The 17,823-nt window shown below is 40.9% G+C and overlaps 1 protein-coding gene across 1 annotated transcript in view; it reads left to right on the forward strand.

Moving 5' to 3' along the window:
• Positions 1-17,823, forward strand: part of LOC115073633 (corticotropin-releasing factor receptor 1-like) — a 246,210-nt gene that overhangs the window by 72,016 nt on the left and 156,371 nt on the right. The window contains 1 exon segment of the mRNA XM_029572234.1: positions 9,911-10,031. Coding sequence (XP_029428094.1) covers positions 9,911-10,031 — 121 coding nt within the window.

Genomic DNA, 17,823 nt, shown 5'->3' on the forward strand with positions numbered 1-17,823 from the left:
GAGAGCATCCAGCAGGGCTTAAAGCATGGAGGAATGAAGAAGAGGAGTGTGCATGTATTTTAGTATCTGTTCTCTTCTTCAGTTTAAGATCTCTTTTGTTTTTCATTCTCTTTCTTTCTTTGTGTACCTGTCTCACTGGGTGTCTCTTTTTTCTTCTGTGTATCCCACGGATGTTCAGATTCAAGATACTTTATTGGCTTGACAGTTTTGCACATCTGTTGCCAAAGTAATAAAGGGGTAACAACGGTCTCGCTCTTTATCTTTGTGTTTCTCCTTCTGTGTGTGTCTCTTCATGAGTGTGTATGCATATCTCTGCATCTTTCTCTCATGTGCATCTCTACATCTGTGCATGTCTCTCTCTGTATCTCTTCTGCGTGTCTCTGCTTCTTTCCTTAGCTCTTTGTTTATGTCTGTATGTCTCTCTCTCTCTCTCTCTCTGTGTCCATGTGTATGTCTCACTTCTGAATAGCTCTCCTGTCTGTGTGTGTCTCTGTGCATGTGTCTCTCTCACCTGCCCAAAATAAAGGATGCACGCACTATTTTGAAAAGTGATGCTACATCTTCTGGCAAAATTAGCAGGTGAGGAAAAATGATAGCTCCATGTCATTCATTAGTTTTCTTTTTTTGGAACATGGAAAAATTCAGCCTGTGGAAGCGATTCTCAGAACAAGGGGCAAGGGCTCAAGGTGTGCTCCCTGCCAATCCCCTCACCGGGGAGCAGCTAATTAGTGCCTTGTTCAAGTCAAAAGCAGCATTATCGCCACCCTGCCACTTACACGTCAATATTTCCTGCACAGGAGGGTTCGTAAGGTAAAGAGAAATCGGAGAAGTTATGTAAGGCAGTGGCTTTTCAGGTTAGGGGAAGGTGGACACCCCTAAAAGCAATTGTGCCAATGATTCCAAACTCAGTTGGAAGAAACCCCGCTCGCCTGATGGAAATATTTGGGAGGAGAGCTTTATGGAGACATCCAGTGGGGAAAACTGGCAAATTTTATTTTACCAAACATGAGGGGATTTCTTTCTTGCCCAGGGTGGCCAATGGCCTGGACTCCAGCAGAATGCAGGCCCTGAAAACACCAGAGGCAGCTGCAAAGCACAGAACGCAAGGGCCTGGAAAACTTATCCCATCCAATGAGAAATATATGCACATATCTTGGACGAGGGGTGACAGACCCCAAAAAAAAAAAGGAGTTGAATTAGCACCAGTCTGAAGCTTGCGAGCAGCAGCACCAACCCAGCTACTGTCTATTCGCACTTCTTTCATGTACATTCATAATTCAAATATCTCAAGAAAAAATGGGCTTCTCTCACAATCCCCTCCCACCCTGGACAGTGACTTCCTCCTACAGACTTGAACCCCTTTTGATATTTCAGCTATCAAACTCTTGAATTTGCAGCCTGAATGCCAAGTTATTTCTCCACTGGAGATAGATTTTAATTCTTAAGGTAACTGAATTATGAACATACATGAAAGATGCACACATGGGCAGTGTCCAAGAGTGAAGTCTTGACAATTGGCGTTACTGCACCTCTAAGGAGAGAGAGAATTCCACAATAGAAGGTAATTTTATGCTGTCCCTGAAATACTCATTGGCAATGAGTAGCCCGGCCAGTTCTGACCCGATCTTTTAAGGTTCCATTAACTGATTCTACCCACCCACTCCCCCCCCCCCCCCCCCCCAAAAAAAAAATCCTCTGCCTTTCTTTGACTCTATTACTTTTTATTAACACCACACAATTACAAGATGCAGTCCATTTTCTTGACATCATTCTACATGGTTGATTTTTTTTTTTTTTTTTTTACCCTTGTCTTGCCTGTAAAAAAGGGGATCCAACAGTGATGGAGAATTCAGGAAGATAATCTTCAGGGTAATGCTTCTGTCGGAATAAATCCAAACAGTGTCTCTAAGGGGTAACCAACCCTCCCTTTTTCTGGTGTGCTGGGCAGCCACAATTTCAGATCTTCTTAATCATCTTGACCCGTGGCCACATTTAATTATTGAAAGGGGCCCTGGGTTTTAAGAGGTTGTGTGTCTTGTGAAGACAGGATTAATTAGAGAATGGAGCTTTGGCAGTGCCTCCATCCGAGAAGCTGTGTGTGCAGGACAGGGCACACCGATAAATACCACTTAGGAATATATTGGGCTAATGCAAGGATGACAGCACTCAGCCACAAAATGCACAAAACTGATTTTTCTATTTGTTTATTAAACCAAAAGTGTACTGGAATACTGTTTATTAGGATTCATCAGTCACACTCACTTCTTCTGCAGTTTAATCACTTGTATTGATTGCCTGATTTGACTTTTTCAGGTAAGCAAATCCTCCTTTCACATAAGATGGAGGATGGGAGCATTCAAATCACCTCTATAAAAATAAACTAATATAAACAATATGGGCAAAACTTCAACTATATTGAAAGAGGGCTAGAAATTATGATCAAGCCCAGGAAGATCCCCTGAACCTCCTCCCCATCCCTTTCCTTTTTGTGCTGGCTTCAGCCATGATACAGATCATATTCATCAACTTTATTGTGCTATGTCAGTATCAGGCACTGCATTAAAGAAAGTTCAAAAGTAAATCTGCAAAGCCAGCAGCTGCTGAATGTTCTGTCTGGGATTTGTAGCTCCATGCAAATGGAATAAATATGAATACATCGGATTTTCCTACCAGTGCCGAGGACAGGAAGCAGCCGGTTTAAGCAAAGTGCTAATGTCTTTCACAAGCATCATGGTAGATATGATACAGGAACACTCAACCCTTCCGCAGAGTCACTGATATTTCATAGTAGATAGGATATAAAAGCACTCAGCTCTTCTACAGAGTCACTGTTATTTCATGGTAGATACGATATAGGAGCACTCGACCATTCTACCGAGTCTGTTACTTCATGGTAAATATGATAAAGGAGCACTCAACTCTTCTACAGAGTCACTGTTATTTCATGGTAGATATGATATAGGAGCACTCGACCATTCTACCGAGTCTGTTACTTCATGGTAAATATGATAAAGGAGCACTCAACTCTTCTACAGAGTCACTGTTATTTCATGGTAGATATGATATAGGAGCACTCGACCATTCTACCGAGTCTGTTACTTCATGGTAAATATGATAAAGGAGCACTCAACTCTTCTACAGAGTCACTGTTATTTCATGGTAGATATGATATAGGAGCACTCGACCATTCTACCGAGTCTGTTACTTCATGGTAAATATGATAAAAGAGCACTCAACTCTTCCACAGAGTCACTGTTATTTCATGGTAGATATGATATAGGAGCACTCGACCATTCTACCGAGTCTGTTACTTCATGGTAAATATGATAAAGGAGCACTCAACTCTTCTACATCAATACTGGCTATTGCAGCTTGAAGTACAGAGTTTTGGTAGCAATATGATCTGCTGTGAAGGACTCAAATCCTCTGCAAAGTCACCATTTATGGAAGTTACAAAGACAATCGACTGCCTTAGCTGAAAGGAAGCTTATGGCCATCATCAGAAACCCAGGTCAGATATTCCGTGAACCCATTTGCTGGAACGAGTTTTCAATCCCAGCTTCACTTCCAAGGTAGCACAGTAGCTCTGCAATCATCGCTACTTCAAGTATCTTATTCCTTATACCAATGACCCCTTGGGTAAATAAGTGTCTTCTTGAGTTGGTTTTAAAGATTTAGCACCTAGTTTGTTTGGTCTTTTAAATAGTGTCGTGATTTTGTTTTCTCAGGTACACAACACGGCACTTAGGCTTAGATTCATTATTTTGCGATAAATATTGCAAGAATAGCGCCCACGATAAAACAAAAAAAGCTATTCAAACTGAGAAGTGCCCAGACAGGCTTTTATTGCATTTTGAGCTGCTGCTGGCAAGAGCGAGAGAGAGAGAGAAAGAGAAAGAGAGATAGACTCTGTAGAAGCTTACCAAAAAGTTCACTATTTATACCACTTTAGGAATGATGAATCCTGCGAAAATGGGGGGCAAAGGGAGGTGGGCCTGCAAAAGCCCGCAGCCTTTGCACCACGGCTGTGCGCTGGCTTTCGCACAGAATAGCGCCACCGTGAATGGTGGTGCTATTCGGCGCGCTACTAACATTATCGCCGGCAGCAAAGACACCTCCAACTCTGCCCCCTCCCTGCCCGACTCCTCCCCCTAATTTGCATGATATCACATGCGAAAAGCCTTTGATAAATGACCCCCTAAGAGGGGGTACTAGTAACTTGGGGTAAGATTTGTGGGGTGAGTTGGGTTTTGGGGGCAGTTTAACATGCACAGTCATACATACAAATAGCACAGTTACCATCAGTGAAGATTCAATGTGATTTGGAGTGACGAAAGGTGAAAGAAGAGAAGATTTGTTCCATGTTCTCTCTACCTATCTTGGTTGCAGCTAGGTAGAGAGTGCATCAAGATAGGTAGAGAGAACATGGAACAAATCTACTCTTCTTTCACCTTTTGTCACTCCAAATCACATTGAATCTTCACTGATGGTAACTGTGCTGTCTATATGTATGACTGTGCATGTAAAACTGCCCCCTAAACCCCAACTACCACACAAACCTCACCCTGAGTGTTACGAGCGTGCGCGGAGCACGGTCGTCTCAAGCGGGGGGTGAGCCCTTGGGCCACGGCAAGATTTAGGGAGCCCCAAGCCACACCGTGGGAGGTGAGCCGAGCAGGCATGGTGAGCCAGGCGGGTACAGGAGCAGGGAGTAAGGAGTGGAGTCTGACCCTCAGCCGGACCTGCACGCCCATGGCAACCAACATGGGGATGTTGATTGATGAACGGTCCTCCGACTGTTCCTGGCCCTTTCGGACCTGCCGCTGGGTATAGCAATGGGCGGCAGGCCGGACAGAGGTGAGGGCAGACAGAGTCCTTACACAGAAGACGTCAGACGGGGGCTGAAGCAAGACATCCAAGACAGGCTGAAGCAAGACGTTGAAGACATCAGGGCAAGGGTTGAAGCAAGACATGGGCACTGTCTCTCAAGGCGCCCTACACAGCCAGCACGGCTGGACTGGTCACGGACCACCCTGTCCCACAAACGCGGGAGCGTGACACGCACAGGGAAGAGGAAGCGGTGGGTTGTTGCACTCCTGGCAGCCAAAGCAGGGAAAGATTGCTGCACTCCTGGCAGCCTCAAGCAGGAAAGGTTGCTGCACTCCTGGCAGCCTCAAGCAGGTAGGAACGGCAGGAACTGGATCAGGCATGGGTTCAGGAACAGACATCAAGGCAGAGACACTGGACAGGGAGCCATCAAGGCACAGACGACCTGGATCAAGGCAGAGGTACAGACGACTGTAGTACTCAATCCAAAGGCAAACTGGAACTAAAGAGGAAGTCCTTTTATACAGCTGAAGTGGGTAACTCCCTGGGAGGAGTTTGCCAAGACCGCCCCTTGCTGGCCCTATAACTGGGGTAGAGAGCTGTGGGCCAGCCCCTAAGCAAAAGGGCATGGCCGGAAACCAGGAAGTCCAAACAGCCAAGCAAGCCACAGGCAGGCCTCAGGAACAGCTAGGCCTCTCAGGCCATGGAGCAAGTCCTGGATTGAACACATGCGAGGCCCTGGCTTCGAAGCGGCCTCCAGTGGAAGGTGAGATACCACCTGTAGCACAGCAACAGGGGGGATCGTAACACCAAGTTCATAATGTCCCCTCTTACAGTGGTATAAAGAATTAAAAAATCAGTGGGCCTCTACAGAGGCGCGCTCTCCCTCCCTCTCCCCTCCGCCCCTGAAATGGGATTTGCTATAAATCCCATTTCAGTTGAAGCACACAGATATTGTAAGCATAATCCCAAGAAAAAAGGTGTAGTTATTTCCGTTATTAAATCTCACAATAGCGTGCGATACGTTATTGCACTCAATGTTAAACAGCCCTCATTTCCATTTACTCTGCCCAAACTCCTCCCACTTGAATAAATTTGCATACACATTTCATGATGCAACATTTATCATGGGAATTAAGGCCCTAATGCAATTTGATGAATGACCTCCTCAATTTGTTAAGGAATGGTTTGAATGGGCAACCAGTTCACTAGTAAATTTCAGTGACTTCCTGTTAGGTGCCATCTGCAGATCTCTGATGCCTAGTTCCCTGTACTGTTTTCTGGGGTTGCTGCTGTACAGGCTGAATAGTGTCTGGATCCAATGCCGATTCCTGAGAAACTTCACTTATTGCAAACCTCTAATGAGAGTTAAAGCCATTTGCAATGATCATCTCTTCCTTTATGGAGTAAATCAGCCTCCTATGTTTAGGTTTTCTCCTTTACATCTGTATTTTCTATTTTATTTTGTTTTGGGGTTTTTTAAAGCAGATTTCTAGCCTGCTTAGTCCAATGTACTTGGCAGGTTACAATAAATAATACACAAAGTACAGAATTTATTACAAGATATGTCAACACATATTCAACAAATCAATACATAACTGAAAAATATTTGAAATGAAAATTCACATAATTCAAAAATAAAATAAAATTATAAAGTCATAAATACATGTAATAATCTTAAAACATAATGTAAAATAAACATCACTCAATAAATATATAAAACTTGGCAGACCTACAAATGCTGCCTCCTGTGTGGCACTGCAGAAAGGATCTATGTGGTCTCAAAAGCTCATGTACTGCAACATGTTTGGACTGGTACAATAAAAAGGTACCATGAGCTGTAAAGGATTCACTTATTTACAGGATCAACACAGCTACCAGAACCATATAATAGTGAGTATTAATGCAACAGGTTTTCTCAGTTCCATGGCCCTCTCTCAGAGGAAATTTAAGGAAATGCATCTTTACTGAAAAGATGGTGGATGCCTGGAAACCAAAGCCATGATAGCAACAGGAGTGAGAAGAAGAAATTGGGTCCTGGGGGTTGGTTAGGTATAGAAATCTGTATGTTCATTTTTGCAGAATGGTAAAGGACCCAGGAAAGGAGAAGGCAAAAACCGATTTGGGATAAGATAAGGCGCAATATCCCTTCAGACAATCAAACCCGTACAGCTGACAGCTGGGAGATCTCCTTAGCTAGTACGGGCTTATGCAAGCATATCCAGAAAGACCAGGTGGGTCAAATATTCCTCTTCCACTGACATCAACCATATTACTATGATACTCTTATCGGACCTGGGTTCAGCTCTTCTGGTCCTCATGATTTAAGTCAGGTTAAACTCAGGTAGAATTTTCCTGATAGTCTCTCCAGAAACATATTCTTCACCCACCATGTTCTCAAATTGATCTTCAGTAGACTTGTTATGGCTTATCTTCCCTCTCCTTCTCATTTGTGGAGTTAGTGCAAAACTTTTTTCAGTGCATCTACCAACCCGTATTCGTCTGAGATAATCAGATTCATTACTAGACGTATCTAGTGCTCTTATGGCTTTTCTATATGTGTGCATGTCCTTTAGTGCACCTGAAAATATTATGCATGTATTATAGAGAAAGAAAGAGGGACTGTATTTTTTATTTATCTACTAAAGCAATTGTTTTATAGTTTTCTGAGCAGGCAGAAAGCATCCTAGGTTTAGCCTTACTCCAACAACCAAGACTGTAAAATCATGATCAGTAACCTGGCAGTGATGCTGTGGCACTTGGGTCCTTTGTAAGAATGAGTCTCCCTCCTCTTTTTTTTTCTCCTTCAGATTTCCTGAGCCTGTTGGTGGTCTCCACCCATCACAGAGACAAAATCACATTTTCAGAACTATCTTTGTTGAATGATTTTTCAAAAATGAGAAATGCAAAAGGAAATTGCTTGGCCCACAGCACCACATGGTGCATCGTGCTGTTATTATCAGCTTTCTTGGGCCTGGTTCTGAATTATGCATGCAGATAGGTCTCCCATGCTCACTTCCAGAACAACATTGCACATGGCAACCTGTGTGACAAGATTGATCAAATTGCATCTGAACATTACCCCCATTACCCCCATTCTCCCCAGCTTCAATCACCTCCCTCCCCACAGCCATGTAAATAATTCCATTTTTCCCTCAATCCCCCCCCCCTAGCACTTGTAAATATTTCTCCTCCTCTTTGCCCCCTCCCCCTTCTCTCAGTTAAGCCTTCTGGCTCTCGGTTGGAGCCCTTCTAACTCTTGTTTTCTGGTTGTCCACTCCCCGCCCCTGTTCAATGTACTTTCTACCTGCTGTTACAATGTAAACCGATATGATGTGTATTTTAATGTCGGTATAAAAAATCTGTTAAATAAGTAAAATAAATAAATAAGAATAAGATAAAAGGGTGGAGTGAAAGCAGCAAAAACTTCTGGGATTCATAAGTCTTAATCCCAGCTCTGCCATTGACTCACTGTATGACCTTAAGCATCTCTCTATGTGACCTTGGGCAAGCCACTTTAATTCTCTGTGCCTCCAACACATGCTCCTCTGAGGAGAAAAATACATAATATATATCTGAGAGACAAGCCCATCTATAAACAAATACAGTAACTGCTCAAGGGAGACAGAGGGGCAGACAGAGACCGTTAATAGATGACAACATGCACTCAGACCTTTAGAAAGCGACTAAAAACACTTCTGTTTAAGCAGACATTTCCATTTAACGCAGATATTTAATCTCTTGCATTTTGATCCTTCTTGTAATGTTCATCAACCTTTCAGGAGGTAGGTACTTAAGTGCATTCAGCCACGTTCTTAGGGAGATCTATGTACTAGGAGCAGCTCATGTTGGGTATTTGTGTTCTCTTGCATTTTAATTTTTATGGTCCTTTCTGTTGTACACCATCTTGAACTTTTGTGACTAGGACGGGTTAGAAACCCCTTTAATTAAAATAAATATATTTCTGGTAACTGTGCAGAAGAGAGAGGGGAAGGAGGGGCAAAAATCAGTCAACATCCAGACAGAAAATGGCATCTACCAAATATTTTTAACAGCGCAGTTCCTATTTTATAAAAAGAAATAAGGTCCTGCAGAGTGCCTCTAATTGTTTTATAATTACGCTTTCTTGGTGTTCAGCTTCACAGCCCTGCCACCTCCTGTTGTTAAGGGTAAAAACCCTCTCACTGAGCTGGTATTTGAGTAGTAAATGAATTTAGTGGGAGACGAGAACAAAAGCAGAGAGAGCTTTGGTTCATCTGGGAGGGGTGATCTCTCACCAGGAAGCAGAGTCGAGGGAAAAAGGTGCCAGCTAGCACTGATGGGCTCTGGCAGCTTGTGCATAGGGAGAGGGCTCTGAGAAAGGGGTAACAGCACCAGCAATGCATAGAATCGAGCTTATCTGTGCAATGAGTAGTGCAGGGCTTTGAACGTGCATTGGGCAGGCCAGTAGCACAGAGAGAAGTGAATGGATGAGCGGCTCTGGGACCCGGTGGAATCTCACATCCGAAACTCTCAGGGAAATCTTGGGAGAGGAAAGATGACAGTGAATTTTTTTTTATTCTATGTTTTATACCTCTGGCAAGTCTATAATTATGCTTTGATTTGTTATCCATAACTATAATTAGTTTATTCTAGTTTCTTAATCTTATTGCTTTATCCTGCTTGTATTTATATATTACAGTATATTTATAGATTTAAATCTGTTCACTACTCAGGGACTGTATTGAATAGGTGGTATAAAATTGTAAGAAATAAACAAACATAGTGAAAATGCACCACCAAACCCAGCATGCAATAGGAGAGGAGTCAACCCAGGACTAACTGGGCACTCAATATTTACACTAGGAATGTCCCTCTGCCCTCTGCAATCCTAGCCACATGTAGAAATGTGAAAGTTAAACTGCTTATGCCTCCACCAGACCCAGACATAAAGGAACTCTGTCAAATTTCTCTACTGCATTTCTGACATCCTGCCACTAGAAGCTGCTGCAGTTACATGAGGCATTTCATTCTGGAGGTGCTTGAGTATGCTGACTGCCAGCAGGGTGTCTAATTGCTTTCAACCCCTTTGTGTGTTCACCAGGAGTATACGATGCCTCAGGAATATCATTCACTGGAACCTGATCACCGCCTTCATCCTGCGAAACGCAGCATGGTTCGTAATACAGCTCACTATGAGCCATGAGGCACACGACAGCAATGTGGTACGTAGCATCCCCAGGGAACTACGGGGAAAGGGGGGGAGTGTTATTAACCAACAGAAATGTTCTTCCAGCTGTGCCCCCTTTCCATAGCCTCTCATCAACAGAAGAGCTCTCCCAACTGCTTTCACTTCCTCAGACTTTGACCAACAGAATTGCTCTCCAGGCTGTTTGTGCTACATCCTACAGCCTCTGACCAATAGGAGAGCCCTCATAGTTGATTATGCTCCTCCCACCGATATTAGAATATGGAATGTGGCCAGGGTACTAATTCAGTGGGTATCTGCAGCTGGTGCAGCAGAAAAACAAAAAGAGCTATTTATGACATTCAAATATTTTATTTATTTATTTATTTATTTATTTAACCTTTTTGTATATCGAACTTTCGTAAGTTACATCAAGCCAGTTTACATACTTCTTATAGATCAAAAATAATACAAACTTTAAATCTTTCCCATGGATAAAGTTGATGCCATAATTGACACCTTCTATACAATTGATCAACTATAATATGTCAATAAACAATGTAACACATTGTAAAATACAAGTTATAGGTAAATAAAATAACACATTATAAAATACCTGTTACAATAAAATTCATATCCATAAAATTGTGTATCCATTTCTAATTTCAGAATTAATAAACATTTTCCTAGTTAAAAAAAAAAAATAATCAGATAAGATAATCTTAAATCTAAAGCTAAAATAAATTCAGTGGTGGGAATGGAGGAAGATAAAATTGTGAATTTAACCTGCTTGTGCATAAGCCTGTTCAAACAACCAGGTCTTCAAAGCTTTTTTTAAAAGTGCCAACATTTGTTTCCTGCCTTATGTCTAGTAGGAGGGCGTTCCAATGGACTGGTCCCGCCAGAGAAAGAGCTCTTTCTCTGACTGACGTAAGATGTGCTAATTTAGGTGACGGGATTGTTAGCAAGGCCTTTCCTGACGACCTTAAATTTCTTTGTGGAGTATGTATATGCAACGATGCATTAAGCCATTCATAGTTATTGCCATATATAGATTTTTGAATTAATGTCAGGCTTTTATATAAGATGCGAGATTGGACAGGTAACCAAAGGAGTTCCATCAGTACTGGTGTGATATGGTCGTACTTTCTTTTGTTGGTAAGTAACCATGCTGCTGCGTTCTGTAACAACTGTAAAGGTCGAATCGTTACTGCTGGAAGACCCAACAACATGGCGTTACAGTAGTCCAGTTTAGATAGTAAAGGTGCCTGTAGCACCGTGCGAAAATCATTAGCATGTAAATATGGCTTTAGTTTTTTCAAAATTTGTAATTTGTAAAAGCCATCCTTCACGGTGGTCTTAATAAAGGATCTCATATTTAATTCAGTGTCTAAGACACATCCCAGGTCTCCAACCTCTTGTTTTATATTAAAACTTGGGTGAGAATTAATGTCATTAAGAACTTTTTCTGTCTTTTTATTATTTATGTACAAAATTTCTGTTTTCGAATTGTTTAGTGAAAGGGACATATGTGTAAGCAGCTGTTTTATAGCTGATAAGTATATTTCCCAAAGGTTCAGGGTTGATTGTAATGAATCCTTTATAGGCAACAAGATTTGTACGTCATCGGCGTACAAAAAATATACTAAGCCTAACCCAGATAGAAGTTTGCAAAGAGGAGCCATATAAATATTGAACAACGCTGGTGATAAGGAAGAGTCCTGAGGGACCCCTGAAGATAATTAACTGATTCTGATTCTGTCAGACCCCATTTTACTTTAAATGATCTATTACTAAGATATGATTTGAACCAAGATAAAGTTGACTCTATAAGTCCGATTTCCTGTAGTCTTGTAAGTAGAGTTTCATGATTGACAGTGTCAAAGGCCGCCGATATATCCAACAGAATTAATAGATAAGAATTACTATGATCCAATCCTCTTAGAATTGTATCTGAAAGTGATAGCAGTAATGTTTCTGTGCTATGTGATTTACGAAAGCCCATTTATAAGTTCTTCTAACAGCAGTACCAGGATTTTCTTTTTCTACTCAGATTTTATTTAATTGTTGAGCTATTTGCATTTCAAGTATCTGAAATCTTTTCCCAGTTTACCCCTTCCATTGCTGGGGGGGAGGGAGGGCAGAGAAGGACAATGGTATTGCTGGGCTGATCATCATCATAAACCATCTCTCCTTTACTATGCTGGCTTCACAAGGCTTTCTACAAAATTTCAGTGAGGCATGGTCAACTGAAAAGGAGCCTCAGGGAGGGAGATTTTTTTTTTAAAGGATATATCTAAAATATGATATCTCCACTCTTTCTTCTTAAACAAAAGGTATTAAAATCTAATATAAGCAGAAGGAAAGGAGATCTAGGAATAGGAATAGAAGGAGGATGCAGTGGAGTCAAGAACTAGAGGTGAGTGATAAGTGATATATTTCTGGTAGCAGCAGTGGATTGGGAAAGAGATTAGAATGTATGAAATGGGCTGATGATTTCCCCTGTGAGCAGCTAGTATCGCTCATCGCTCCTAGTTCTATACTCATGGGATGCACAGATCAATCCTAAAGATTGGCCAGTGCCAATGATAGGGATTAACTGAGCCATTTGGCATCCAAGAACAGATCGTGCCTGTGATTTTTTTTCTTGCATAAAAAGATCTTTCACATATTTCTGAGATATACATGGTATTACGCTGGTAATGGTACCCCACCATTGAATGGCAGGGCCCATAGTTTTACTGACATCCCAAAGCAAAACCATTGTGCAGAAATGCATGGAGCAGCAAGGGAAGTTCAAGAGGGTACGATACCTTGTCATGTAGCTTCTTGCATTTTCTGATGATTTCTAAGATTAAAGAACTGTGGAGAGAAGGATTATAAGCCTACTTCTACCACCAACTCACTACCTGACAATCAGAAAGTCACCGAACCTCCCTTTTGCTCACACTAAAGAGTTTAAGTTTTTTGGGATGGCAGCCTTGTAACCAAGTGATTCTCTGGTATAGCAGTGGATACATTGGAAGCCCCTTTTACATAAAACATTTTTCATATTATCGAATATTGGATGTTACTGGTCAAAACCTGAAATGCAATTGGCTGATTAGACAATTGAAATAACAGGGCAGATCAAATTGGTGGCAGGTGGTGCTATATGTTAAAGATAGCTTAGAGTCAAGCAAGATAAAAGTCCTGTAGGAAACAAACCGCACTCAAATCTCAATGGATAGAAATTCTATGTGTGTTGGGAAAGAGTATAGTAGTAGGGGTATACTATGTTCACCCATCTAGGATAAAAGAAACTAGAAAGGCAGACAAATAAAACTGGCAACAAAGTAATAAGGGGAGATTTCAGTTACTCCAGTATTGATTGGATAAATATCTCATCAGGACATGCTAGGGAGGTAAAGTTTCTACATGCTATAAATGACTGGTTCATGGCCCTAGAACCAATGAGATAGGGAGCTACTTTAAGCCTAGTAATGCAGGACCTAATGCAAAAGGAAATAATGCTGGGGCAGCTGATTTGGCAATAGTGATCATAATGCAATCAAATTGGACATCAGTCGCCTGAGGGAGAAAAATCAAAGTAAAACTCCTGCGGTTGCATTTAACTTTAAAAAGGGAAACTATGAAAAAATGAGGAAAATAGAAGAAAAACTTAAAGAAGCAGTTGCAAGGGTTAAAAGTTTTCACAAGGCATACGAGTTGTCTAAAAATATATTATAATAAAGTTGCTAAACATCTCCAAATTGATTATTTACTGCTTTGGCATGTAATAATACTTATTCTTATATGGGAGTGTTGAAGGGGCATCATATGTGGAAAAACTCTGATCATACATTTTCAGAGAAAAATCACACCTTTTTTGTAATCATAACCCCCCTTTTTTAGAATTTTAACATTTTTAATACTTGTGCAAAATTTCAGCTGTCAACTGCTTTACCACTACCAACATTTGTTCATTAGCAAAAAAAAACCCCCTCTGTTTTCTGAAATTCAAAAACATTCAAATAATGTCTGTGTGTTGAAAAAATTTTCTTCCTTAAATCAGGTTGTCAGACTGAACTCGACATAGCCCCGTGTTTTGGATAACTGCTTCGGGGTGCCTTTTCTACTGACAGTGTAACCCGATCCAACTGCAGCTCAAAATAAATCCATGTGCATCCCTTCTTCCATGTTGTTTAAAAATACCGCCTTGGAAGCCCAGCTAAAAATGTACTCTACCCATTATGAAAGGAAGACCAAGCAACTACCAGCATGGTTAAATGGTGAGGTAAGAGGCAATTCAGCCAAAAGACATCTTTCAAAAAATGGAAAGTAGATCCACATGGAAGAAATAGGAAGCAAACATTGGGAAATTAGATATAAAATAATAAGCCAGGCCAAGAGAGAATTTCAAAAAGAAGCTTGCCATAGAGGTGAAAATTAAGTAAAACCAACTTCAAATACAACAGGAAGCTTATGAGGGAGTAAGTTAGACCACTAGATGACCCAGGGATAAAAACGGCACTCAGGTAGGACAAGGCTATAGCAGAAAAACTAAATGAATCATTTGCTTCAGTCTTGACTGAGGAGGATGTTGGGGAGATACCCATACCGGAATTGTTTTTTGATGATGATGATTTAGAGGCAAATCACTGTGAAACTAGAATATGTAATAGAGCAACTGACAAAACTAATGAGTAACAAATCACCAGGACCAGATAGTAATCACCCCAAAGGTGAAATTGTAGGCCTATTGCTAGCAATCTATAATCATTAAAATCAATCATAGTACCTGAAGACTGGAAGTGGCCAATATAACAGCAATTCTTAAGAATAGCTCCAGAGTTGATTCAATAAATTATAGACCAGTGAGCCCTATGTCAGTGCCAGCAAAATTATAAACCCTATTATAAACAAAATTATAAACAAAATTACCGAGCATATGGCTAAATATGGTTTAATAGGGAAGAGTCAACATGGATTTAGCAAAGGGAAATCTTGACTTAGCAATCTATTAAGATTTTTTGAAGGTATAAATAAACATGTCAGTGTGCTAGCCTTCTATAATGTATCTGGAATTTCAGAAGGCATTTGACAAAGTTCCTCATGAGAAATTAAAAAGACATAGGCTAGGAGCCAATGTCCTTTTGTGAATTGGTAACTGATCCAAAGATAGGAAATGGAGAGTAGGACTAAATGGTCAGTCTTCCCAGTGGAGAAAAGTGGAGTACCCGGGGGACCTGTGCTGGGACTAGTACTGTTTAACATTCATAAATGATCTGGAAAAGGGAGCACTGAGTAAGGTGATCAGATTTGCAGATGAGAAATTATTCAAAGTTGCTAAAACACAGGTGGATGAAATTTAGTGTGACAAGTGCAAAGTGTAAGGCAAAAAAAATCCTAATTACACGTACACAATTCTAAGACTCGAATGGGGGAGGGAGGGACAGCACTTAGCAATTCCTTGAAATCCTCAGCTTAGTGTGTGGCAGTGGCCACAAAAGGTAAGTGGAATGTTAGAAATTATTTGGAAAGGAATAGAAGACAAAACTGAGAAGTTTATAATGCCTTTGTATTGATCCATACTTTGAGTATTTATTAGTACAGTTCTAGTCACCCCATCTCAAGCAAGATACAGCAGTACCAGAACATTCAGAGGAGAGCAGCAATAATAATGGGGATGGAATGACTCCCTCATGGGGAAAGGCTAGACAGGTTAGCGCTCTTGAGGTTGGAGAAGAGATGACTAAGAGGAGATACCATAGAAGCTTATAACATCATGAGTAGGGTGGAACAGGTAAATAGGGAATGGTTATTTATTCTTTCAAACAATATTAGAATTACAGGACATTCCATGAAACTAACTAGTAGCAGATTTAAATTACAGTTTTAAAAGCAGTTTTTTTTTTTTTAAATTAAGCTATGTAATTTACTGCCAGAGAATGTGATCAAGGCTGGTAGAATAGCCGAGTTTAAAAAAAGGTTTGGAAAGGTTTCTGGATGACAGGTCCATAAACAGTTGTTAGCCAGATAGACTTGGATCTCTCTTCATACTTCTGGCAGTAAGCAATAAGGAAATGGGTTTTCCCACTAGGATCTGCCAGGTTCTTCCAAGTGGCCCAGATGGGTCACTGCCAGAGAGAGCATGTTGGACCCGATGGACCATTGCTCTGCCCCAGCATGGCACCTCTTATCTTAAATACTATGAAACCCCAAAGTGTAAGAATAACACAAACAAACACCAATAATGATCTCACTTTGAAAAGACAGATGTGTGAGCAAAGGCTGCTGATATACATATCAAAGAATATGAATGACCATCATATAGCACAGGTATAAGCACACTAAGGGATGCCATATAACCTCAGCTTTGTGCTGGAAGTCTTAATCATCAGTCAGTCATGATCTGGACATAGGTACGCTCATATCTTTTGCTTATTTTTCAAGATTTTTTGAGCTGCAAATAAAACATCAAGAGATTTTTGACCAGTTTTGTGGAAATAAAATAAACTTGCCTACATGCTCATTTTTGCACATCTCAAACATAAATTTTCAAAAGAAAAAAATCTGTGTGTGTACGATGAAATGAGCCAGATGTTACAATCAACCCAACATTGCAATGTTTCGGAAGGATCATTCCTTCCTTTTTCCAATTATAGTACTGCTGCCTTGAATCTCACTAATTTCTCCATAACAAATACCAGGTTATGCTTTATCAGTGTGTTTGCATTTGCCCCTGAGGAAGGGAGGAATGATGATAATTACATAGCAACAAAACAATAATCAATACAACATACAAACATATAATAAAATAAAGACATAAAATAAAATAAAGACATAAAGACATATAATAAAATAAAGACATAAAGACATAAAATAAAGACAAAATAGTTGACCTAAACTGAAGTCTGAAACCCATTACAAACTCTTATTAAAAGATCTTCCTAAAGGAGACAATTCTGATGGTCAAACAGTGAAATAAAATAATAGTAAGGAAAAGTACCCTATTTCAATATTTTTATATGCTTTTAGAAAAAGCTGTGTTTTTATACCTTTCCTAATTTATGAAAATCTGATTCAAAATCTCCCTGAATTTCGATATCTAATGGTACCACTGACCATGGGCAATCGGCACCATTAACTCTGAAAGTGTTTATGGGAGCAACGAGAGCGTATTCCATAGCTTGCCTACTTTTTGTTGAGAACATTTCTCTGAATGACTTTAAACTTCCTTCCTTCTAACTTACGGGCCGATACAGTAAAAACGCGGGAGATCAGGCGAGCGCCCGCTCTCCCGGAGCGCGCACAGGCCACTCTCCTGTGCACGCGATTCAATATTTAAATTTATTAAAATTAGGCCCGGTGGTAAAAAGAGGCGCTAGGGACCCTACCACGTCCCTAGCACCTCTTTTTTTACGGAAGCGGTGACTGTCAGCAGGTTTGACAGCTGACACTCAATTTTGCCGGCGTCGGTTCTCATGCCCGCTGACAGCCACGGGTTCGGAAACCGGACGCCGGCAAAATTGAGCGTCCGGTTTTCGACCTGCCAGCCGCGGGCCCATTTTAAATTTTTTAATTTTTTACATTTTTTACTTTTTTAAACTTTCGGGACCTCTGACTTAATATCGCCATGATATTAAGTCGGAGGGTGCACAGAAAAGCACTTTTTACTGCTTTTCTGTGCACTTTCCTGGTGCCCAGAGAAATTAGCGCCTACTTTTGGGTAGGCTTGGCTACACATTTTGCTTTCTGAATCGCGCGGGAATACCTAATAGCGCCCGCAACATGCATTTGCATGTTGCGGGCGCTATTAGGTTCGGCAGGGGGGGGGGGTTGGATGT

Source organism: Rhinatrema bivittatum, chromosome 12 (genome assembly GCF_901001135.1).
Source record: "Rhinatrema bivittatum chromosome 12, aRhiBiv1.1, whole genome shotgun sequence".
Lineage (NCBI taxonomy): Eukaryota > Metazoa > Chordata > Amphibia > Gymnophiona > Rhinatrematidae > Rhinatrema > Rhinatrema bivittatum.